At 44.2% G+C, this 26,141-nt stretch overlaps 1 protein-coding gene across 10 annotated transcripts in view; it reads left to right on the forward strand.

The window, feature by feature from the left end:
- The first annotated feature begins 16,638 nt into the window (after nucleotides 1–16,638).
- RIC8B (RIC8 guanine nucleotide exchange factor B) overlaps nucleotides 16,639–26,141 on the forward strand; it is a 116,340-nt gene continuing 106,837 nt past the window's right edge. For all 10 annotated transcript variants that reach the window (XR_009550689.1, XR_009550691.1, XR_009550690.1 and 7 more), the window contains exon 1: nucleotides 16,639–17,148. Coding sequence is in view for 2 of the 10 variants with exons in the window: in XM_016185058.2 (XP_016040544.1) it covers nucleotides 17,065–17,148 (84 nt within the window). In the remaining 8 variants the exon portion in view is untranslated. The remainder of the gene's footprint in view (nucleotides 17,149–26,141) is intronic.

Genomic DNA, 26,141 nt, shown 5'->3' on the forward strand with positions numbered 1-26,141 from the left:
CAAATACACCTTCTCAGATGGTTCCTAGTCAGTCACTAGGATGGGAATGGGCAAAGCTGGGAGTGGGGCCAGTCACTTGTCAGAGGAAGAACAGAGGAGTCTTGGCAATAAGGGGGCACTCCCCTCTTTGGGATGCTTTCTGAAAAGGACTTTGCCAGCTTGAAACTGGCTGAAGTCACGAACAGCAGCCAAGATGGCTCACCCACGTCGCAGTCCTGTGGCGTCCCAAGCTATCCCTCCTGCTGCATCCTTTGTCAGGTCTGTAGCCTCCCTTGGTCTGGAAAGAAAGGGAATCTGGTCCCTTTTGAAGCTGTGACCCAGTCACAGACCAGTCAAAAATGTTTGCCATTGAGTAGGCCTAAACCCAAAGGGGAAAGGGCCTGAAACTGTGGAAAGAGTCAAAAAGAAAGTCTTGGGTCCATCACCCAGAGACCTTGGAGGGGTCACCTCACCTCTCTGGACCCCAAGCAGGCATGTTACATGACTGTGACATCCCAAATTACAGTCTGTGTGCTGATGGACCAGGGTGGGCAGATCTAGGCAAGGAGGCTGGGCAGCTTAGGGAAAACAAAGACGGGACTGGCAGCTGGGCAGCGATTCAGGGAGGCAGCCCGAGAGAGAAGCTGAGGATGGCTCCACCAGCTGGTCCTAAAAACAGACTGAAGCTCATGCCCAGGAACTCCATCCATGTACCTGAACCTCCATCCCCAACAAACCGTCACCCTGCTTCTTCACCTCCAATCCACCCTCTCTTATACAACTCGGGATGACAATCTTGTGTCATTTTCTCTCCCTTCCAGAATTGCCCTATTTGCTTTAAATACTGATATTAATATGTCTAAAGTGAACCTAGAACAGGAAAGAGAACAGGAAACCAGACTGTTGCAGTTTTTATATACTCTTTAGGTAGATTTGCAAGAGTTGTTTAATGGGGGGTAATAAAGATATGAGAGGGGTTGTTGTAGGTCCCCTGAAGCTGGGGGGGGAGATGTTTTTGTGTTCTTGACCTCTTTTTTTTTTAATTGCCACCAGGGTTATTGTTACTTAGGCTTGGTGCCTGCACTGTGAATCTACCATTCCCTGTAGCTATTTTTCCTTTTTTCTTTTCTTTTTATTTAATAGGACAGAAATTGAGAGGGGAGAGGGAGATAAAGAAGGAGAAAGAGATACCTCTTTATCTGCCTCACAGATCTTAAAGCATCCCCCCTACAGGTGCAGACTGGGGGCTTGAAATAGGATCCTCGCTCATGGTGATATGTGTACTCTACTGGGTGTCCCACCTCCTGGCCCCCTTGGTCACTCTTATGAAGAGGAGCTAAGAACCCAGACATAAGCAAAAGTGTGATATAGCCGTATCACTGGGCATACTAATTGACTTCAGTGGGCATACTGATTGACTTCAAAGTGAGATAAAACTGAGATTTTAAGTCCTGGTTTTACCAAAGATGATGTAGAAGGGGCGTTTCTGCTCAAATTAGGATGAGATATCAGAGATTCTTGACCCTGGTTGTTCATTAGAGTCACCTAGTAAGCTTTCTATTTTTTACTTTACAAAGTGGTAGAGTTTAGAAGAACTTTTAACAATAAAACTTTGTTTTTCCTTTCAGTGAATGAGAGTCTGGAACTTGTTGTAATACTGCTGAGTGACCTCCTAGGTTCACTTTTTCATTGTTTTTTAGAGCACAAGGGCAAGAGCATGTGCAAGAGAGAGCAAGAGAAATATTACAGCACCACTCCACCATCTACAGAGCTCTGGACTGTCCATAGTGCTCATGTGTAGTGCTCAGATGTCGAACACAAGGCCTCCCACCAGGAAGGTGTGTGCTTAACTAGGTGACCTATCTCTTAGTCCTCAGTCAAGTCTTTAATTGCTACCAGGGTTATCACTGGGCCTCGTTGTGGACACTAAATCCACCTCTCCTACTGATCATTTCCCCCCTTTCTATTTTATTGGATTAATTGAGAGGGATGGGAGAGATACAGAGAGTGAGAGAAAGACACTTGCAGACCTGCTTCACCACTGGTAAAGCATCCCTCTGCAGGTGGGAAGCAGGGGTTTGAACTTGGGTGCTTAACCTGGTGCGCCACCGCCTACCCCTCTTTAAAAGCACTGATGTGTAGGTCCCACCCACAGTAAATAATCAGCCTGCAATGGGACCCAGGAAAGAGTAGCTTTTTCAAGTTCCTCAAGCCATTCTAATACTCAACCAAGGCTGAGAAGCATGGCCCCTTCCACCTGAAGCTTTAATAAGATCCAGGGGTTTAAATTCCCTGTGTGTATTCCAAGCTTTTTTTTTTTAACATGGTTCCAGTCTGTCCAGAGTGGGAGTAGGGCTCCCTAATCTAGGCTGTTTCAGCTCTCTTGCAGCCAATAAACCTTTCCCTAGCTGCCCTATTCTGCCTGTCCTTCTAACCTGTAACTTCTCTGCTTAAGTTCCTTGGCAGCCTCCCAAGCTATAAGCCAGCTTTGACAGGCCCTGGTGGTTTCCTCTTCCAAGGAGGTCAGAACCTTTTGTGTTTCATCAGCCACCTCCCTGAAGCTCTTCCCCCCATGTCTCCTCCTGAGCTCCTCCCCCAGCCCTCTAGCCTTCTTAGTCTCACCCCCATATTTAGCTGCTGGTGGTGTAGGTGGGACAGAAGTCGTGGGCCTCTAGAGTTGAGAAAAGAGCTGTTGCTAGGAAAGGAGTGTGGGTGAAGAGAGATGGTGGGCGGGAGAAACGGGACTCCCCTGCTTTATTCCTCCCTTTGTCATCATAAATGCCTCAAGAGCTAAAACCCGTTGTTTAAGAACTATTATGAAAAATAATGAGGTCTGGCCATGACAGCAGGAGTAAGAGAATCAGCCTCAGAAACAGCTGTGGTGCTGGTTCTTGGTATGTATAATCGTCTCCTTAATAAAAGGAAAAAAGCAGCTGAGAGAAGTTTGCAAGAGTGACTCGTCCAGAACCTATCTAACTATGCTGCCACCAGGGATGGTGCCCAGACTCCCATGGATTTTGCTGCACATTTCAGAAGGACAGTCTGCAAAGACACAGTTTTTGGTGGTTTTATTTATGAGAGAGAGAAGAGCACTGCTCTGTTTTGGCATACATGGCACTAAGATTGAACCTGGGCCTCATGCATGTGAATCTTGTCACTACCCACTGAGCCACCTCTCCAGCTGCCATACAGTCTTCTTAAGAACTGAAATGTAGGGGGGTCGTGCGGTGGAGCAGTGAGTTAAGCGCATGTGGCGCAAAGCGCAGGGACCGGCGTAAGGATCCCGGTTCGAGCCCCGGGCTCCCCACCTGCAGGGGAGTCGCTTCACAGGCGGTGAAGCAGGTCTGCAGGTGTCTATCTTTCTCTCCCCTTCTCTGTCTTCCCCTCCTCTCTCCATTTCTCTCTGTCCTATCCAACAACGAATTGCATCAACAAGGGCAATAATAATAACCACAATGAAGCTACAACAAGGGCAACAAAAGGGGGGAAAAATGGCCTCCAGGAGTGGTGGATTCATGGTGCAGGCACCGAGCCCAGCAATAACCCTGGAGGAGGAAAAAAAAAAAACTGAAATGTAGGTTGATGTATTGCACCAAAGCAAAGGACTCTGGGGTGAGGGGTGGGGAGTGTTCAGGTCCTGGAACATGATGGCGGAAGACCCAGGTAGAGGTGTTACGTGGAAAACTGAGAAAGGTTACACATGTACTACTGTATTTTACTTTTGACTGTAAACTATTAATTCCCCCAGTAAAGGGAGGGGGGAAGAACTGAAATGTAGGGCCAGTGAAATAGCTCACTTGGATAGTGCGCTGCTTTGCCATATGCTTGACCGAAGTTCAAGCCTAGCCCCCATGTCATTAAAGGAAGCTTTGTTGCTATGGTCTTTTTTACTCTCTCTCTCTCTCTCTCTCTCTCTCTCTCTCTGCCTCTTAGCAAATAAATAAGTAAAGAATTGAAATGTAATCAAGGCCACAGGACAATCTCTTAATGAGAAAGAAGCCTGCAGTAGAATCTCATGTTACAGTGAGTGACATGTAGCTCATTTCTCAAATAGATCTGCAGTCATCTCTAAAAGCACCTATTTCTGGGGCCTACTAGGTTCCAGCACTATCAGCTGCATCATCTCCACCTCCTCCCTGCTCCCTGGCAGCAGTGGTCTATAATCAGTTCTGAGGACAGGTGAGGAAACAGAGACCCTGGGCAGTTCAGTGCCTTCCTTACCCAATGTCACAGTAAGTAGCAGAGTCAGTGACTGGAAAATAAAAAATTTGCTATATTCCCCATGGCCGGGTTCTGTCTACTCTAGCACACTGCCTTTTTCTTCCTTCCAACTTTTGTTTCCACCCCAGCTCACCCCCATTCCTTTCTCCTAAGCGGCTTTGCAGTTTTTAAATCAACCTTGACCTCGGGTAATAGAACCTACTAGGGTTGAAGAGAGTTTCAGAAGTTCTGGGAAATTCTTGTGTGTGCTAGATGAAAGCAGTTTCTAAGCTGGGCACTGACTTCCTCCTGCCCCTCATGCTCCCCCCCCAAAAAAAAAACACTTGGGATAGCACCCACTCATGGCTAGTTAACAGCACACAAGCCAGTACATTCTTAGGACCTAAGATTTCCTTTTTCTATTAAGAAACCAGAACAAAAGATCAATAATGATGTAAAAACCAAACCAAACCAGGTCACAGGAGGGTTTTTATTACCAGGTCAAGAAAAAAGAAAAAAGAAAGAAAGCTCTGCGGGGGAGGAGGAGTGATGAGCCAAGTATTCACTGAAATGAAGTCATGGGGGTGGGGCCGGGGGCACTGGCTCCCCCTGGCTGTTCAGGTCACTACCCTTTGACAGCGGTAGCCTCTGACCCTGACGGCCCTACCGTTCTGTTTTGACTGACTCCGAAGCCCATGAAATTCAGATGTAGGCATTGCCCAAGAGTTGAGATAAAGCTGACTAATATGGGAAAAGCTCCCGGTATGTGCCCCCAGCTGAAAGGAGCTGGCAGTTCTTTGGCGGTAGATGCAATTTATTCTGTCCTCCTCCTTTCAGGGAAATGCTAATCCTTTATAGGCAACCGGAGGGGAAGACTGAAGTGTGTTGATGATGAATGACAATAATCCTTTGTCCATTGCCACCTCCTCCTAGGGTTGAACCTTAAGAGTTTAATCAAATGTTTGGTAAGTAAATTAACACTTTACTACACTAAAGAGTTTTTTTTTTAAAAAAAAAAAAAAAAAAGATGGTGGGAAGAAGTGTTGTGAGACTTTTATTTCCTCTGACTTGTGAGATCCAGAAACTGAACCGCAGAGGCATTGCTATCGTGTGTGTACACGCACACACACAAATTTGCTTTACATTTCTACTATCCCCCCAATGTCTTAAGACATGCCAGTGGTATAGATGTTTTCTTCTGCTATCGAAGACCAAGGCAGTGTACTCACATTACTTTTTCTTTATTTTTGCCTCCAGTTGCTGGGGCTCGGTGCTGGCACTACGAATCCACTCCTTCTGGTGACCTTTTTTTTTTCTTTTCACTTGATAGGACAGAGAGAAATTGAGGGGGGGATAGAGAGAGGGAGAGAAAGATAGACACCTGCAGACCTGCTGCATTGCTTGTGAAGTGTCCCTGGCAGGTGCGAAGCAAGGGCTTGAACCCGGGTCCTTGCTTATGTGTGCTTAACTCGCCCCCTTCTTTTGTATTTTATCAGGGTGAGGTGGTAGCAGTGCGTTAAGCACACATGGCACAAAGTGCAAGGATTGGTATAAGGATTCTGGTTCGAGCTGCCGGCTCCCCATCTGCAGGGGGGTCGCTTCACAGGCAGTGAAGCAGGTCTGCAGGTGTCTATCTTTCTCTCCCCTCTCTGTCTTCCCCTCCTCTCTCCATTTCTCTCTGTCCAACAAAAATGACATCAATAACAACAATAATAATAACCACAACAATGATAAACAACCAGAACAACAAAAGGGAAAAAAATAACCTCCAGGAGCAGTGGATTTATGGTGCAGGCACTGAGCCCCAGCAATAACCCTGGAGGCAAAAAAATGTATTTTATTTATTTATTATTGGATAGAGACAGAAATTGAGACGGGAGTCAGGTAGATAGAGAGGGAGACAGACACTTATAGTACTGTTCCACTGATCATAAAGCTTTCCCCTTGCAGGTGGGGACCAGGGGCTTGAACCTGGGTCCTTGCACATTGTAATGTGTGTGCTTAACCAGGTGCACCACTGCCTGGTCCCAAGGTCCCCTTCTTTAAATTTTTTTAAAAAAATATTTCATTTATTTATTATTGGATAGAAATAGAAATTGAGAGGGGAGGGGGAGATAGAGAGAGAGGCAGAGAGACACCTGCAGCACTGCTTCACCACTCTTGAAACTTTCTCCCTGCAGGTGGGGACCAGGGGTTTGAACCCTGGTCCTTTCACACTGTAGTGTGTGCACTTACCAGGTACGCCACCACCTGGCCCCCCTTCTTTAAATTTTTATAAATATCATTTGTTTGACAGAGACAGAAATTGAGAGGGATGAGGGAGAATAGGGGAGAGAAAAGAGACACCTGCAGTACTGCTCCACCAATCATAAAGCTTTCCTCCTGCAGATGGGGACTGAGGACTTGAACCCAGGCCCTTGCACAGTATATAGCATGTGCTCTACTACCCAGCCCCTGGACTACTTTTTCTGTTGCTAAAAACATCAGCTACAAAACTCATGCTTTTATGCTGCAATAGGAATAACATGACCTTTATCCTTGAGTCTTCCCAACATCATGAGGGGAGTGCTGCATTTTTCATTCCTGTTCAGCTAATATTTGAGTAGTGACTTTGTGCCAGGTCTGCTGGGCTATCCAGTTTGACAGCCATCTCTTTTAACCCTTAGACCACCCTACAGACAAACTTTGTTGTTGTTGTTTGTTTGTTTTTAATCTTTACTTATTATTGGACAGAGACAGAGAGAAATAGGGGAGAGAGAGAGAGAGACACCTGCAGCCCTGCTTCACCACTCATGAAGCTTCCCCCCTGCAGGTAGGGACCAGTGGCTTGAACCTGGGTCCTTGTGCACTGTAATGTGTGCACTTAACCCGGTACGCCACCACCTGGCCCCCAGGAGAACTAACTGTTAACACCCAATACAGCTGAGAAAAATCAGAGCTCAAAGAGGGTGTCTATCTTATTCCTGAACACCCAGAGACAGAGTTAAAATTTGAACCAGTATCCCTTAGCTTTTGAATTTTCCCATTAGATACAACAAACTTGCTTTCCAGAAGGGTTTTAAGGAATTTGACAAATGGTCAGCTTCTGAGACTCACATAATGAGTCACGACAAAACACCACGTTGTTTTGCCACACTACAGCATTACCACCCAAAGGACAGGGTTTTTCCCAAGAGGTGTTTGGAAAGGATTCCAAGCCAGTACAGCAAATAGGTCTGACCCACATTCCAGCTCTTAGATAAATAAAAACTCCTGAAGGGCAGAACCTGCTTGGTGTGCTTAATTTGAGAGTCCCACTGTCGACAATCAATATCAAACAACTATTGGTGGTATGTTTGCCATGAACTAACAGCATAGTCTGGCTTTGATTTTATTAGTTAGACTACAAGGAATACTACTGAGATCACAAAGATGCTGAAAAGCTGGATCAAGTAATCAGATATTCTTTTAAGTGTGGGGGTAAAAAGTAAAACCTTTGAAGTCATCTATCCCAACTCTAATTTTAGAAAGATTAAAATGTATACAAAGATCCAACACTGGCCAACAAGAAATGAGGTGGTAGTAATAGTAGTAGTTATTTTTTTTAATTGCCACTAGCGTTATTGATAGGACTTGGTGCCAGCACTATGAATCCACCACCCCAGGTGGCCATTCCCCCCTCCCTTTTATTAGGACAGACAGAAATTGACAGGTGAGGGGAAGATAGAGTGGGGGAGAAAGCTGGACTCCTGCAGATCTGCTTCACTGCTTGCAGTCTCCCCTCAACATATGCACTCAATTGGGTGTGCCATTCACCTGACCCAAGTCATAGTATGTGATGGGCAATGTGTGGAGGGCCCAAAGGAGTAAGTGAACAGGCAGCAAAGTTATAGAAAAGGTTAAAATTTATTAGAGTAAACAAGTCAAGAAATAGTTACCAAAGAAATTGATGGACAACAAAGAGCAACAATGAGGGGGGTGGAGTCAAGATGGCAGCCTAAAGACAACACCTAGCCAACTCTCAACAAAAAAACCCCTGGGAATTCCAAGTGAGAGCAGGATTTCCAGGCCAGAAGGAGAGAGCTTGTAGAGGAAAGGACAAAGAGGAACCATGGTGGAACATTATAACTCATTTACAAATTGACAAAGGGGTTCTAAAAAGGACAATAAAGGGAGTCGGGCAGTAGTGCAGTGGGTTAAGCGCACATGGCACAAAGCACAAGGATGGGTGTAAGGATCCTGGTTCCAGCCCCCAGCTCCCCACCTGCAGGGGAGTTGCTTTACAAGCGGTGAAGCAGGTCTGCAGGTGTCTTTATTTTTCTCTCCCCCTCTCTGTCTCCCCCACCTTTCTCCATTTCTCTCTGTCCTATCCAACAACGACATCAACAATAACTACAACAATAAAACAACAAGGGCAACAAAAGGGAATAAATAAAACAAAAAATTATTTTAAAAAAAGGACAAAGAAAAATGGAGCTGCCCTCACCAATGTGTCCTGGAACCCCACCTCCCCAGAGCCCTGCCCCACTAGGGAAAGAGACAGTATGGGAGTGTGGATCAACTTGCCAATGCGCATATCTAGTGGAGAAGCAATTATAGAAGCCAGACCTCCCACCTTCTGTACCCCCAAAAGATCTTTGGTCCATACTCCCAGAGGGATAAAGAATAGGAAAGTTTACAATGGAGGGGAAGGGATACAGAACTCTGGTGGTGGGAATTGTATGGAATTGTACCCCTTTTATCCCACAATCTTGCTGATCATTATTAATCACTAATATAAAATAAAATAAGAACCAACAGCCAACAGGTGGGAAAGGCCTGCAGTTATGCCTGTATTTTTAGGGCTACATTCTTTTGGGGTTGCTCAAGAAAACTACTACTTCCTGCCTTGTCTCATACATGAGATAGGATTTTTTTTTCGTTAATATTTATTTATTCCCTTTTTGTTGCCCTTGTTGTGTTATTGTTGTAGTTATTGTTGTTGTTGATGATGCCATCGTCGTTGGATAGGACAGAGAGAAGTGAAGAGAGGAGGGGAAGACAGGGGGAGAGAAAGATAGACACCTGTAGACCTGCTTCACCACCTGTGAAGTGACTCCTCTGCAGGTGGGGAGCCAGGGGCTCAATCTGGGATCCTTACGCTGGTCCTTGAGCTTTGCGCCACATGAGCTTAACTCGCTATGCTACCGTCTGACTCCCAGATTTTTTTTTGCTATTAAACTTTTCATTGGTGATGGTCTACAGCCTGTGTCCCCTTGTTTCCATCATGTAATGTCTTCCTGGTAGTGAGGGGGTTTTGCTCACTGTCCCCTCTGATTCTTTCTGATGAAGATTTGGTCATGTAACTGTGTGACTGCATTTTTGCTCAGCTTGCTTAGGCTACCAGCCTGATGAAAGCCACATTTATGAATTCATGGCATAGCAAAAAACACTGCTCTCTCCTGATTCATTTTACTTTATGTCATATGTCATTAAAAGATATTTTCAGGAATGTGACATGTGGTAAACTAAATTTGGATTGGTTTATTGGGAGATAACACTTAGAAATGCCTCTTAGATTTAACTTTTACTTATCCCAGTTACTAAACACTAAGAAATCTCTATTGTTGTCTTTCAAGTTCACACAAGATAATGTCTTATTAATTTTGTCTTCCTACTATTCTCCAGGCACTTCCCATATATACTAGACCTCTTTCTTTCTTTTTTGTTTTTACCTCCAGTCTTATTGCTGGGGTTTAACATTAGCACTACAAATCCACTGTTCCTGGAGGTCATTTTTTACCCATTTTTTTTTAGTTTTGTTTCTTTTATTTATTTATTTATGAAAAAGATAGGAGGAGAGAGAGAAATAACCAGAGATCACGTTGGTACATGTGCTGCCTGGGATTGAACTCAGGACCTCATGCTTGAGAGTCCAGCACTTTATCCACTGTGCCACCTCCTGGACCACAACAGAATTCTTTTCTGCATAATTTTTTTTATTATTATTTAAGAAAGGAGACATTAACAAAACCATAGAATAAAATGGGTACAATTCCGTACAATTCCCATAACCCGATCTCCATATCCCATCCCCTCCCCTGATAGCCTTCCCATTCTCTATCTCTCTGGATCCAGGGTCGTTGTGGGTTGCAGAGGGTGGAAGGTCTGGCTTCTGTAATTGCTTCCCCGCTGAACATGGGCGTTGACTGGTCCATCCATACTCCCAGTCTGCCTCTCTGTTTCCCTAGTAGGGTGGGGCTCTGAGGAAGCGGAGCTCCAGTACACATTGGTGGGGTCTTCAGTCCAGGGAAGTCTGGTCAGCATCTTGCTGGCATCCGGAACCTGGTGGCTGAAAAGAGAGTTAACAAACAAAGCCAAACAAATTGTTGAACAATCATGGGGGCTGGGGGGGCATGGGACACAGTCTTTTGGTGGTGGGAGTGGTGTTTATGTACAATCCTATTAAAGTATAAACATATAAACCACTATTTAATATGAGAGGTGAAAAATTGATCATATGTCTAGAACTTCTTAAAACACAGACTGAGTCTTTTTAATACATAGGCTGTCTTTGATATGTTGTCTCTCCCAAAAGCCTAGACCAGGGAGAACAGAAGCAACCGGTAGCACAGCTATATACAAGATGTTGGGTATTATACCCCAAGCCCTAACAAAGGGACTTTCCAAAGTTAACCTATCATCAAATAATGTGATGATAACAATAACTATCCATTGTCTTCGTGAACCCTAAGACAACAGGAACCTCACATTTCCACTATAGAGCCTATATTTCCCCCAGTCCTGGAAACTTAGGGTGGGGCCCACTTTTCTGCATGTTGCTCTCAATTCAAATCAAATAATATTGCATCCGCGGATCGCAACCTAATCAGCGCAACGAGTGCCACCCCAGCATGCTTCACTTCAGACTGTGATCAGAGACCAGGTGTGGAATGACAACCCTTCAGCTTCATCACTCGGGTAAGACCTTTCCTTTCATAGTATTCTCTAATTCCATTCCAGGTGTTCCACTCCTCAATAAAGTCCCCAAACCTAGATATAGACCAGGTCCCCTGAGATAGAGCATAGGTTCACACGTGCCCATAAACTAGGGGAAAAATATATACCTGAAAGCAGAAGTACACAAGAGCATGCAGGGAGTACCCCCCAACACTTCATCTGCATTTTTCCCCCATTTTATTGGATAGGACAGAGAGGAACTGAGAGGGGAGGGGAAGACAGAGAGGAGGAGAGAAAGATAGACATCTGCAGACCTGCTTCACTCTTGTGAAGTGACCTCCCTGCATGTGGTGGTAGGGGGCTGGGAGGAGGATCTTTGCACTTCTTATTATGTGCTCTTAACCCAGTGTGCCACCACATGACCCCTGTCTCTTAAACTTTCTTCACTAGTGTCTGTTTATAGTTCACTTCCTCCAGGAAGGCTTCTTTGGTAACTAACTCCTTATCAAATTTATCTTGCTTTGATTTGTACAGAACTTATGTTCATTTTGTTTCTTCTTACCGGCTGAAGAGATTCATTTGTTGCCTGGATATTTCTTATATCCCCAGGAGGCAGGATCAATCTTTATTTTATTTATGGTGCCTAATATGGCACACTATTATGTTAAAGGAGCAAACCATGTTAATTTTGTTACAAAAGGGGGACTTCAGTCTTGGTAGACAATGAAATTAACTTTCATCTTGCTAAACTATTTTCATTTCTTAGAGCCTAAGTCCCATGCACATGAGTTTGGTAATCTATCGAAAAAAAAAATTACTCTAGTGTTTGATACTCTTTATCAAAATATTGGCCCAGTGGTTCTGAACGATTTGGACACTCATTTGAAGTCTCCGGCTCCCCACCTGCAGGGGAGTCGCTTCACAAGCGGTGAAGCAGGTCTGCAGGTGTCTATCTTTCTCTCCCCCTCTCTTGTCTTCCCCTCCTCTCTCCATTTCTCTCTGTCCTATCCACGACGACATCAGTAACAATAACTACAAGAATAAAACAAGGGCAACAAGAGGGAATAAATACATATTAAACTATTTTTTTAAGCTGTAGAGACAACTAAGACATTAACTGGATCAATCCTATTATTTTCCAAGTGAGGACACTGGCTTAGTTTTACTAGTTTACAGAACACTTTAATTTAAATGAGCTCAATTGATCAATTGAAGAGGGTCTATGTACTCACCTTCAGGTGAGCCTGTTTAGTAACAGAGTGGGAGGTTGCGAGAGTAGTTTCACACAGTGCCTGGTGGGACTTGAGCAGTAGTGATGCTCTGAAATCCAATTCTGTAATTACTAGACCAAGACAGTTCATGTCTAAATTTCTGGTTTTTTTTTTTTTCCTAAGGAAAACATGTCAAAATTACTGCATGTGGCAGATTAGGATTTTTAAAAGTTGCATCAAATACTCCTCAAAACCTTCAATTTGGCACAGCCCAACTAGTCCATTGTCAATGACAGAGGAAATTCCATAACAGGATATATCAAAGTCCAAAATAAATGACTACTATCTATCTGCAAACTTTTCCATTGGCTCTAACCTGAAAGTCCATAATGTTCTGCTATCAGAGCCCAGAGCATTTACAACCTTTAACTGTATTCCATTTATTAGCAGACTTATTGCTTATGAGCAAACTAATTGACACCCTGAACTTCCCTTTTCTCTCTAAAAAAGGACAGTGCCTATCCCATTGGCCTTGCACTTTTCAGCTATATACATAACGATTACATCAGATAATCTATGTGGAGATATTCTGAGGATAATAAGGTAGTATCCATATATATGTAGAGATTTATTACCTTACTATTTCTCAGACCAGTGGTTTGCAAATAAAATATTTGTTGTTTTGATTGCCCAGGGTCTGAATCATTCAAGGATCAACAGGAACTGCAGTGTTGGACTCTACTGCAGGACTAGGGACTCTTGTCACTGAAATAATAACAGAATTGAATTTCAGGGAGGTAAATTGTAGTGAACCAGGATTTAGCTAGTTTAGGCTCTAGTCCCAGAGTCGGCTTTTAACTATTGACTTTGGGCAAGTCACTTAATTTTTCTGGGACTAGAGCTTCAGAGCATGGCTTCAACAAGACTCAAAGATTCTTTTGATTTCTAAAATCAGAATATTACCACTTAATCAAAATTACTAAAGTGCAACTTAATTTCCTAAGCCATTAATTCATGTGGCTTCACATTTTCAGAATTTCTTTTTTAGAAGTACATGACTGAAACCTAAAAACACAAGCTTATTTCCGGTAAACAGACATTGCAGACAGATATGTAAGCGTCTCATTAGAAGAAACAGCCTACACAGATACTTTATGTATGCTATCATGGAGTCTTTGATCCAAAAATAAATATACAATAACCTAAAATGCACAAGTCACAGTACTGTGTGCACACACAGTAGGCATCCAAATACTTTGTTATCGCTTTCAGTTTGAGTCTTGTGTTACTAAACAGGCTCAGCTGAAGGTGAGTACATATACCCTTCTCAACTGATCAACTGAGCTAGTTTAAATTAAAATGCTTTGTAAGCTATTTAAAAACAACTGCAGGGAGGGCCAGGTGGTACATCTAGTGGAGTGCACAAATGAACATGCACGAGGACCTGGATTCAAGCCTCCAGTCCTCACCTGGAGGGCGTAAGCTTCATGAGTGGATCATTGCTACAGGTGTGTCTCTTTCTCACTATTTGTCACCATCAGGAACTAAAAAAAAAAGGGGGGGGTGGTAGGCTGCCAGGAGCAATGGAGTCACCAAGCCCCAGTGATAAGTCTGGTGGTAAAAACCAACACAAAACACTGCAAGGTATTATGCTAGGGACAGCTTGTTTCAAGACCTCTGAAGTGTGCTTTTCCCTAGAGTTGGATTAAAATCTTTTTTTTTTTTTTTTTTTTTTTTTGTGCTGGCTGGAGACCTGGCCTAGAGGTGAGGGTGGGTCCAGCAGCTACTAGGGAAACTCCAAGTCTTGGTTCTATAGAGCAGCAACCTCTTGGCTTGCCATTGCCCTAGTTCTTCCCTCGTGCTGGCACTAGAGTTCCACTCATCCTAGATGGATGTAACTTTATAAAGCGACAAATGGGCTGGGTGGTGGCACATCCATTTCTACAAACATCCAATTCTCAAAAGCGTTACCAACAATGAACAGTACAAAAAGCATATGCCTGTGATGTTACATAGTCCTCTGTGGAATAAAACTCTCATCTGGGTGTGTGGAAGAGATCACAGAAAGACTATAAAAAAAGACTTTTATGCCTGAGCCTCTGATGTCCCAGGTTCAAACCCCAGCACCACAAAAAGCCAGAGCTGAGTAGTGCTCTGGTAAAGCAAAGCAAAACAAAACAAAACAAATCTTTATATGGGGGAAACTATCAATGAATTTAACATTAGGACAGACTGAAGAATGGTGGTTTCGCATTCATCACATTATCAGGAGAATGGACGACAAAGTCTGTGCAGGTTGTCTTGGTGAAATGTTTGTTTCTTTTTCCTTTTCTTTTTTTTTTTTTTTTTACCAGAGCACTTCTTTTTTTAAAATTTCTTTCTTTATTGGGGAATTAATGTTTTACATTCAACAGTAAATACAATAGTTTGTACATGCATAACATTCCCCAGTTTCCCATTTAACAACACAACCCCCACTATGTCATTTATCATCCTTCATGGACCTGTATTCTCCACACCCACCCACCCACCCCAGAGTCTTTTACTTTGGTGCAATACGCCAATTCCATTTCAGGTTCTACTTGTGTTTTCTTTTCTGATCTTGTTTTTCAACTTCTGCCTGAGAGTGAGATCATCCCATATTCATCCTTCTGTTTCTGACTTATTTCACTCAACATAATTTTTTCAAGGTCCATCCAAGATCGGCTGAAAACGGTGAAGTCATTTTTTACAGCTGAGTAGTATTCCATTGTGTATATATACCACAACTTGCTCAGCCACTCATCTGTTGTTGGACACCTGGGGGATTAAAATCTTTCTTACTGTGGGCAGAGCCTCTAACTCAATGCCTAGCTCAACAAATGATGCATGTTGGCTTGCTGCATGAAGTGTTAATCACAGAAGGATTGTAAATTCCCTGACTTCAGATTCCACACTTGGGTCTATCTCCACATTCTCTGAGCATCGTGCACACACACACAGCAGAAACTCAGCAATTACGACTCAATTCTTTGCCTCCTCTAGTTCCTCTGTCAGCAGAGGGAGGGGTGGTGTGTGGAGAAAGAGAGTGGGGAGACGGAAAAGCTGGCAAGGGAGACATGACTTCTGCTGAGTTGCCTGGAATGGCAAACTGGAAATTACTTGGGAGAAGTCTTCCACCCTCTTTAAAAAATTTTAAAAATATTTATTTCCTTTTTGTTGCCCTTGGTTTTTTTTATTTATTCTCCCTTTTGTTGCCCTTGTTTTTTTATTGTTGTTAGATAGGACAGAGAAATGCAGAGAGGAAGGGAAGACAGAGGGGGAGAGAAAGACACCTGCAGACCTGCTTCACCGCCTGTGAAGCTCCAGGCTCGAACCAAGATCCTTATGCCGGTTCTTGCGCTTCGCGCCACGTGCGCTTAACCCGCTGTGCTATCGCCCGACTCCCGTCTTCCACCCTCTTAACAAATAGCTTGGGAAAGCAAAAAAGCGCCTTGGCTCTGAGTTCAAATCCAGTTTCCGTCCGCTGTCATCTCGCTAAATCTGCCTAGTACTCGCTCCTAGACTCGGTTTCCCGTGAATGAGTGTCGCCTCTCGTAGGGCCTAACAGCAGATGGAAGCCGGGTCAGACGTCAGTGCGCACGGCCGCTGACCGCTGCTGTGGACCCGGGGGCGGGAGTGACATGGAGCTGAGCCTGCAGGGCGCTGCCCACCCATGCCCACCCAGCACCACCCTCCCCGGGCGGGACCCCGGTGCTCTGGACTGACGACGGCAGTGCAGCTGCCTTCGGGGAAGGACCCGGGTCCAGGTCTCTGCTTCCCAGTCACTGCCACGCGCCTGGGGGCGACTCTCAGCGCAGCCGGGGCCGACAACCTGCCGTTTCCCGCATTCCCTGCGCTGAATCCACAGCGTGACCGCAAAGGAAGGAACGTCAGGGACACTCAAACCGCTAAACGAGAAAAGAGGGAATGAAAGCGGTGCCTGACAGTTCCCACTCGGGGCGCGTGGGGTGGGGTGGGTGCCGGCTCCCGAGACCCGCAAGCAGTCCAACCCGCCAGGGATCCAACAGGTCAGGCGGCTCCTGGAAGAACAACAACAAAAAAAAAAGGAGGCAGAGCCGCTGCTTAGACCCTCCCCCTAACGGTCTCGCGGCCGCAGGTCCCGGGCGACCGCCCTACTCCCGTTTCCGGCCCTCGAGGGACCACAGTTCCCAGCATGCCTTGGGCGGGAAGTCTTTCCCGCGGGATGACTACTAATCCCGGCATGCCACTCGGCACTCCAGTAAATTAGATGGAAGCGTGGAATGACCCCATGGCACCCAGGGAATTGTAGTCCACTCAGCCGCTGGCTTTTAAGAGGGGTAGGAAAGCGTCTCATCAGCTGAGGAGAATGATTCAGAGAGAAGGGTCAGGGCCAAACAGTTCCGTCTGTGAAAGCCCGCTGAGAAGGGAGAACTCTTCTCGGAGAGAGGGAGCGGCCAGAGAGCCGGCAGGGCCTCGGGCCTGACCCCGCCTCAGGCCTTTCTCGAGTCCTGGGCCTGGTCCGGGGCAGCCTCGAGGCGCCGGTTGCTGGGGGAGCAGTGACGTTGCGGGGTGAAAGTTGAGGGGCGGTGACGTCGGGCCTCCCGGGCGGAGGCCGGGGGATTGGAGGCAGGAGGAAGGGAGGGAAAGAGGGAAGGAAGGAAGCTGGGAAGGAGCGAGCGGGGGCGCGAGGCGTTTACCAGGAGGCAGCGGCTGGGGCGCGCACAGCGGCCGCGGCTCCCCCGCACCTGCGGCCATGGACGAGGAGCGCGCCCTCTACATCGTCCGGGCCGGCGAGGCGGGGGCTATCGAGCGGGTCCTGAGGGATTACAGCGACAAGGTAAAGACCGCCGGCCCCGGGCCGCCCCCCGGGATCGCACGTCGCACCCCTCCCCGGCCCCGGCCCTCAGCCCCCCTCCCCAACTCCGCAGACCCTGGCTTGGGGATGCGCGTTGCAAGTTGTGTGTCTCCCCCCCCCAAAAAAAAAAAACGTTTCCGGCTTGGGCATGCGTGTTGGTGCCCCCAGCCTCGTCCGTTCGCGCACCCCGCCCCCACTCTGACGCCCCCTCCTCGTACTCCCGCCCGCACCCGGGGTCCCCACCGTCTCCCTCCCCGGCGTGCAGGTCGCACCCCCGGGATCTGTGGCGGCGCGTCGGCGCCCCGTGCCGCCCTCGGGGTGCAGACGAGCGCGGGCGTCCCCACCTGTGTGACGCCGGGAGACCCGCGGCCCTTGACAGGCGGAGAGCCCGCCACCACCGCCCGGCGCTTGCCGCGGCCCATGTGGACTCCCGCAACTCCCAGAGTAGCTGTTTTGTTATTTTATTCTGTGAGTGGGAAGAGTAGGTGGGTAAGATGGCAGCCTCCTCCCCATTTTAGAGATGTGAAAACCGAGGCCCAAGGAAGCGAAATCCCGCCAAGGTCAGGGACTTGGGGAGAGTCTTGACCTCCCGTCCGCGGCGTCGCACCGCCACCTACCCCCCGCCTCACGTGCTGTCTGTCTGCAGGCCGTCGGGGGGAGGTCCTGTCCCAGCTTTGCGGTGGAGGATCTGGACCCGTCAAGTCATAGCTGCATTGGCCGCGGGGTGTTGTTAGACACCCCCCCAGTCTCTTCTCTGAATCCCTCTCCAAGAACCATGAGTTCGCCATTTCTTTTCCTTCCAGGAATTTTACCGCGCTCACTTTAGGAGGAAGCTGAGGAAACGTAACCCACTTGCCCTTCCATTTTGGAGACTGTGGAAAGGTGACCGAGTCCCCCCCACTGGAACGAAAACACACCCACACCAAGACACACCCACCCGCTCGAATGCTCTCAAGCATCGTTTTCCCCATCGTCTGCTCCCATCTTTTAAGTGCCCCTCTTTTGTGTTAGGTGTAGTGATACTTGCAGACGCCTGGTATCCTGTTTGATTTTCCTTGTGAGCAAAGTGGTGGCATCCCCCGTTTTTCAAACGATGGTCCCATGTCCACACAACCATTGCAACCAGGGAGTGAGATCTGAATCCAATGTCTGACTCCTCAGGACCCTGATAGGAGGAGGCGTGGATTCAGGTCTGTTCATCCCTAGTTCATATCACTTTTTTTTTAAAGTATTTATTTTATTTTTGAGAGAAATGCAGAAAGAAAAAGACACAGAGAGAAACACTAGAGCACTACTCACCTCTGGCTTGGGGGGGTGGGGGATGGGGTGTTTTGAACCTGGGACTTCTGGAGCCTCAGGCATGAGAGTCTCTTTGCATAACCATTATGCTATCTAACCCCCCCCCCATTATCACTTTCTGATAGGCGCTACTGCTGTCTCATTTAGAAATGGAAAGGTGCCCGTGTTGTGGAGACTTATTTAACATGATTTACAGCTCATCTCCAAAACAAGATTTGAGTTAGGTGGTGACTTGATTTTCCCAAAAGGAAAAAAAAATAAAGCAGAAAAATGCACCCTGGTAATGAGCCAACTAATATTTAGTTTTTAATATATGTCAGATACATAGCAATAAACAGGAACTTTCTTCTGTGAGAGTTTTAAAAACCTTCACTGACTCTTGTCACCTCTTTCAGTGTCTTGTCTCCTTCTCTTAAAGATTAAATTAAGACTCCAGATTTGTTTCCTCTAGGTTATCTCATCTTCTCAGTCTCCCTCCAGGTTGGTTTCCACTTATCACACCTGACATTGACATTCTGGACATCTCTAGCTCTCCTTTAACTTTGGGAACATTTTTAACTTTGTATACAATGGATTTTGTTTCTGGAGTGGTATTCCTGAAGTGGTTGAGAGAATCCCATACATTTGCACTTTAGGGGCTAATCCTGAGACTGCTGTAAAACCAGGCCAGCCATCTTCAGAAAGGAACTTTCGTATTTAAAGCTGATTATGGTAGGGCCAGGGAATGGAGTTTTAAGTTGACTGTGGGGCTTTACTCCTCAGGGCAAGAGAACTTGGGGCCAGGTGAATAAGAACAGGAAGTAAGACCACAGTGCTTCTGCAGTAAGGTGAAATTAAATTGCCCAGCTGTATGTGATAGGGAATCTGAAACCCTAAAAAAGTAGATACCACATGCTTCATATTCCTTATCTGGAACAATCAATTCCAGGAGTGTTTAGAATAAGAGGTGATTATGGGGGTTAAAGAGTCTTAACAAAAAGCGAAATGAATGATAGATATATAGAATGGTTGGTTCATTGTGTGTTAGAGGATGTTGTTTATGTTACCTTACTTCTCTCATAATGCCAGATTCCAAAAAGAAGCAGTCAAATAAGAGTGGAAAGGTTCATTTGGGAGTCAAGTATTAGCTTCATGATTATAGGAAAGTTATTTTAAGCACCTCTTTTTTTAAAAAAAAAAAAATATCTGTAAAATAGGGTTAGCACCTAAGTTATCATGAGGTTTAAATTAAATGAAAAGTAATTCCAGACCACTGAGCACCATGCACCTAGGAGGCTTTCACTCAGTAAATTAGAAATTATAGCAATTAAGAGTATTTGAGGGACCTGTGCCCAGAGCACTGGCTTTGCAGCCAGATTGCTTGGACTCTGATCCTCAGTTTACCATCTTTTTTTTTGCCTAGGATAAGTTACTTAATTTGGCTGTTTCCTTGTCTGCCAAGCAGGGAAAATAATAATTTAAACCTGTCAGGTTTAAATGAGATATATGTATAGCTCACAACAGTACCTGGCACTGAGTAAGAACTGAGAACTATTTTGAACTAAAAAGGCAGAGATTACATATATGGTACTGAGTTGACATAAACTGATTAAAAATAAAATTGAGGGGAGTCAGGCTGTAGCGCAGTGGGATAAGCGCAGGTGGCGCAAAGCACAAGGACCGGCATAAGGATCCCGGTTCGAACCCCGGCTCCCCACCTGCAGGGGAGTCGCTTCACAGGCGGTGAAGCAGGTCTGCAGGTGTCTATCTTTCTCTCCTCCTCTCTGTCTTCCCCTCCTCTCTCCATTTCTCTCTGTCTTATCCAACAACGACGACAACAACAATAATAACTACAACAATAAAACAACAAGGGCAACAAAAGGGAATAAATAAATAAAATAAAATATAAAAAAAAATTGAGTACATCATTTTTTTTCTTTAACCTTGGCTTACATTCTTTTCTTTCTCTCTTTCCCCCCTTCTCTTTTGTCTTTCTTTTTTCTTTCTTTTAGTTTTACCAGTGATTTACAAGATGAACCTGACACTTTCTAATGAGTAACAAAATATCTTGTATCTTTTTTAGACCTTCAGTTACCTGTCTGGCTCTAGGTAACAGCCTGTAGTTTCTACTGTATCTTAGAAATTCAACTTCCAAGGCATCTTCATTCACTGTCATTTGACAGATTTATGCATCCCATAAAAACAAAACTTGTTGTGATCCAGGAGGGATGTAGTGTGTTGTATTTGCATGCATGAAGCCCTGAGTTCAATCTCTGGCATTACATATGTCGAGTGCTTTATTGGATCTCCTGTATTAATAAATTAATAAATCCTTTATGTGAATTAGCATAGCAAAATATTTAAAAATAGGAGTAGTGGGGGCCGGGCAGTAGTGAAGTGGGTTAAGCGCACATGGCATGAAGTACAAGGACCAGCATTGGGATCCCAGTTTGAGCCCCCGGCTCCCTACCTGCAGGAGGGGTTGCTTCACAAGCGGTGAAGCAGGTCTGCAGGTTTCTGTCTTTCTCTCCCCCTCTCTGTCTTCCCTTCCTCTCTTGATTTCTCTCTGTTCTATCCAACAACAGCAATGGCAACAGTAGAAAAAATTAACAAGGTCAACAAAAATGGGAAAAATGGCCTCTAGGAGCAGTGGATTTGAGTCCCAGCAATAACCCTGGAGGCAAAAAAAAAAAAAAAGTAGTGGTTCTTTTTTACTCCTCAGTTCACCTGCTAATAAGTATTGAGTCTCAGCTGTGTACTGTGTATTATAAGCACTTTTGTATGTCATCACATATAATCCTCATAGACTTAGACTTCTGAGGGAGATGGAAGTATTCTGTTTATGGGAGGGGTAGGAAATTTAAGTTCATAAAGACATAGTATTTATGGACTGGGGCAGTTTCCGAAAGTGGCAGGCATAGGTCTTTAGTTTCCACATAACAAAACTCTTTTTGCAAGATTGCTGCTGTTACCATGTCTGTTCTATTCAGTTTATTTTTTCTTTTTGTAAAGCAGAGAAGAAATATTTTCAGGCTTGGACAGTGTGCCACTTCCTTGGGCTACTGTTGGGACCTGATGACCGATTCTAGTTGTAGAATGAACTGTTAATTAGGGGAAGTATGTGTTGTAGTCTAGATTGTTTCCAAACTCCTCCTCTTCCTCCAGGGCATGGCCAAACAACATACTTCAGAGAGACTGGTTGCTGTCATGATGACTGGTTGCTATCTTGATGATCAACAACACACGGTGATCAAGGGCCCTGAGGTGCACAATAGTAATTACAGTTTACTTAGCCCAGGAAACTCAAACATAGTTGGGTCTAGCTCAATAAGTGCTAGGCCTCAATTAAGTAGAGAAACTGAGGCCTAGAGTCATCAACTATAAAGATAACTGGAAAGGTAGTTTGTTAGCTGTAGAGGCCACTTGCCCATATATTTACCCCAAAGCAAGCTCTAGCAGCATCCCATTTTGGAAGTGTGACGAGTCTATGGCCAAGTGGGAGGTAAAAATCATTTTAGCTATTACAGGCAAGTTGGTAGGTCTCCAAGAGTAGTTCTCATAGAAGACCACATGGATAGCAGTGAGGTCTTCATTGATGTGCTAGAAACTTCATTGATTGGGACCAGATGGAGGAAGTTCTAGAAATATAGTCTCCATATAGGAGTATAAACATCCTGGATGCTATATAAGAGGAGTCTATGCTCTGACTCTGAGTTCATTTTACAGATTTTGGCAGAGGAATGTGTTTAGTTGGCTGTTCTTTGTTATACCTTGTTCTTAATTCTAGACTGAGTTACATAATCTCAGTTACTGGTATTAACACACAATGCACACACAACACCCCAGTTAAGTTTATTCCTATATGTTGGTACTGTTGAGTGTACCTTTGGAATTTTGAAATAACTCCTGGTCTTCTAACCTGTCACTATTTGGCCAGATGCCACATGATAGCGTATGTAATAATAACAGTGGCTTACTGGACGTTGCTTATTGAACATCTGCTAAGTGCTGGGTACTATACATAAAGATAAGGAAACTGACAGGTAGTAAAGGTGAATAACTTGACCAAGGCCACTCATGTAGTGAACAGCAGAACTGAGCTCAAGCCTGCTTTCAGCTCTTTAGAGCCTATACATAAGATATTAAAACTATGGGGAAAGTCCTCATGTTGAGTCTGCTGTGCATTGAGCATTGTCTCTAAATGAAATAATGTTACTTTTTAGTTTATATTTGACCTGTTCCTCCTGTTTGTTTAGAAACCCAAAGCATAAAGATGGTGAGGTTGTTGACTGTTGTCTGTCAGTTTTAGAAAGGCATTTACTGCCAGAAATGTCAGTTCGCTTTTCTCACCCTGTCAGCCAGAGAGAAGGGGAGAGAATAAGGGCTAAAGGTATTAAGAAGGTTAGGTATGATCTATGTAGGATAAAAGAAGCCAGCCTTAAGAGAAATTAACATCTTTAAAACTATACAGTCTTAGAGGGCTAGGCTTCTGAGTGGATTGGCACATTCAAAATTCAATTTGTATTGCTTCACAAACCAGTATATTTTCTAATTAAAGTAAGCCCTCATGCTAGTTAGGACTTTTGGAAAATCTTAGTTTTTCTTTCTTTTTTAAATGCTGTGGTATTATGACAGAATCAACTTTGTATTTAAGAAGCAACAGAAAATTTATTCTTTGGTACTGTTAGAAATTATCACCTTACAAGATTAATTATACATAGCTGTTCTAAAGATATTTTTATAATTTATTGAGAATGTTCAAAAGATTATTTTTTTCTATTCCCTTTTATGCCAAAAATGCTTAGAAGAAATAATACATTAACAACTAGATAAATTTATCCCAGTTAATTTATGGGATTAGTACTGTACATGTAATGGAAAAAATAACTTTCTTAGTGTCTGAGTACAACTATTTATTTTTCTTTGCATTGAAAATTTTTTAAAAAGATTTTGTTTATTAATGAGAAAGATGGAAGGAAAGAACCAGACATCACTCTGGTACATGCGCTGCTGGGGACTGAACGCAGGACCTCATGCTTGAGAGTTCAGTGCTTTATCTACTGCGCCATTTCTAGGACCACTCACTATTTTAATTACAGAAATAATATACCAGCAATAATCTTGGTCAAAGTAACTCCACCACCACAGTTGCTTTTGAAAAATCACTTTCAGGGAGTTGGGCGATAGCGCAATGGGTTAAGCTCATGTGGCGCATAGCGCAAGGACTGGGGTAAGGATCCCGGTTAGAGCCCTGGGCTCCCCACCTGCAGGGGAGTCACTTCACAGGCGGTGAAGCAGGTCTGCAGGTGTCTATCTTTCTCTCTCCCTCTGTCTTTCCCTCCTCTCTCCATTTCTCTCTGTCCTATCCAACAACAATGACATCAATAACAACAAAAATAATAACTACAACAACAATAAAAAGGGCAACAAAAAGGAAATAAATAAATATTTAAAAAATTTAAAAGAATGCATTTAAAAAATCACTTTCAGTTTTTGCACTTACATACTCAAGGCTTTGTTCAAATGTAGTCATTTGTCAACATTAAACATAACTTGATGTTCTATTTTTTTTTGTAAATCACAATACATTTGTATTAGGTGAGTGCACAGCAATTTACTGCATCACTCTTCTGTTGGGTATCCAGGTTGTCTCTTGTTCCATTAAATCAGTTAACACTGTGGCCTGGGAGGTGGTGTGGTGTCTAGGGCGGTGGATTTACACAAGCTTAAGGTCCTCAGTCCTTTCTCTAGCATCACCTGTGCCTGAGTGGAGCTTTGATTTTCTGTCCATCATTAATAAACAGTAAACTTTCTTTGAAGCTAAGAAAGTTATATAAAAATATAAGGCTGCAGTGAATATGCTTACATATATAATTTTTCTCTCTGGATGATTTCATTAGGATGAAATCCTAGGAGTGGTAGTTCCGGGTCAAAGGGGCAAATCTTTTTGTGGTTTCTAGTATATGTTACTAAATCACTTTTAAGAGTTTGTGTCAGTTTATACTGCTGCCAGCAATAACACACAGGGATTATACATGCTCATATCTGAGAAGACTTTGTTTTTAGCCTTGCTCTCCTTTGTTCTCTAAGTTATTGTCCAAACTACCCTTCCACAATACTCTATGGTTCACACTTCTCTCATAATATTCCATTGGTTGCTTGTCATCTGCCACTAAAAGAATACATTACTTATTATTTTTTAATTCATTTATTCCCTTTTGTTGCCCTTGTTTTATTGTTGTAGTTATTGTTGTTATTGATGTCGTTTACTGTTGGATAGGACAGAGAGAAATAGAGAGAGGAGGGGAAGACAGAGAGGGGGAGAAAAAGATAGACACCTGCAGACCTGCTTCACCACTTGTGAAGCAACCCCCTGCAGGTAGGAGTCCTTGAGCTTTGCGCCACCTGTGCTTAACCTGTGCTTAAGCCCGACTCTCAAAAGTACAAATTTTTAAGTCCTTAACTCATGAATTCATTCCTTTTCATAGTTTTAACAAACCATGTAAGGCAGCATTTCTTTCTTTCTTTTTTTTTCTTATTTTGTTGCCCCTGTTGTAGTTGTTACTGTTGTTATTGTTATTATAGCTGTTGTTGGATAGGACAGAGAGAAATCGAGAAAGGAGGGGAAGACAGAGTGGTAGAGAAAGACACCCGCAGACCTGCGTCACTGCCTGTGAAGCGATTCCCCTGCAGGTGGGGAGCTGGGGCTGGAACCAGGATCCTTACAATGTTCCTTGGTGCTTCGTGCCACATGCACTTAACCCACTGCACTACTGCCCAGGCCCAAGGCTGCATTTCTTAGGTTTCTTTAAAAGATCCTTTTAAAAAATATTCATCTACTTTATGAGAGAGAGAGAAGATGAAAATAGCTTCATGTGGTGCCAGGACTGCCACTTGGAGCATGTCAGCCCTGCACTCCACCTGCAGAGCCACTGTCCCAGCTCAGCTTCCCTGCTTTTCACTTCTAAGTCTCCCTTCTGACACTTTCTTAAATTCTGCAGCTTTTTCCTTTGGTCAACATTTGTCCATCTCATTTAATTTCAAAACTTGCTGCTACAGTGTTGTTGATGCAGACATACTTGTAATCACAATATCTTCAGTACTAAGGGCACTTAAATCTAGATAGACTGCAAATAAGTGTTTTGTTATTGTAGCCAACAGGAGAAATAACAAAGGGAAGGCAGAAAGTGATTCAGTTGAGATTTTTTTTAAAAATTTGATGAAAAGGAGAGGGAGACAGAGAGGGAGAGAGTGTGTGTGTTGGGAGGAGAATCAGAGCATCGCTCTAGCACATTTAGTCATATGGATTAAACTCCAGGCCTCATGCTTAAGAGTCCACCACTTTATCCACTGTGCTACTTTCTGGGCTGCTCAGTTGCGATTTTTAAAGGAACTCTTGGATGCACTGTTCTCTTGAATAAAACTCAAAAGAAGAATAAGGAATATTGTACTCTTAACTTTTGAGTGTTAGCACTGTGATAATGGTTAAGTCACTTGCTTTGTCCTCTGTTTTAGCTGCAGAGCAGAAAGGAAACAGTGTCACCAGTCACTTCAGGAGAGTCAGAACACTCTTTTCTCTTGTAGTTATTTTCCCTGAATATTACTGGCATTGTGGTATGAGATCCTGATATTGTTTACTATATTACCAGACACAGTCATGGTTTAGTTTCTACCTTTGTGCTTTTAACCATCACAGA

This window comes from Erinaceus europaeus, chromosome 7, assembly GCF_950295315.1.
Source record: "Erinaceus europaeus chromosome 7, mEriEur2.1, whole genome shotgun sequence".
Lineage (NCBI taxonomy): Eukaryota > Metazoa > Chordata > Mammalia > Eulipotyphla > Erinaceidae > Erinaceus > Erinaceus europaeus.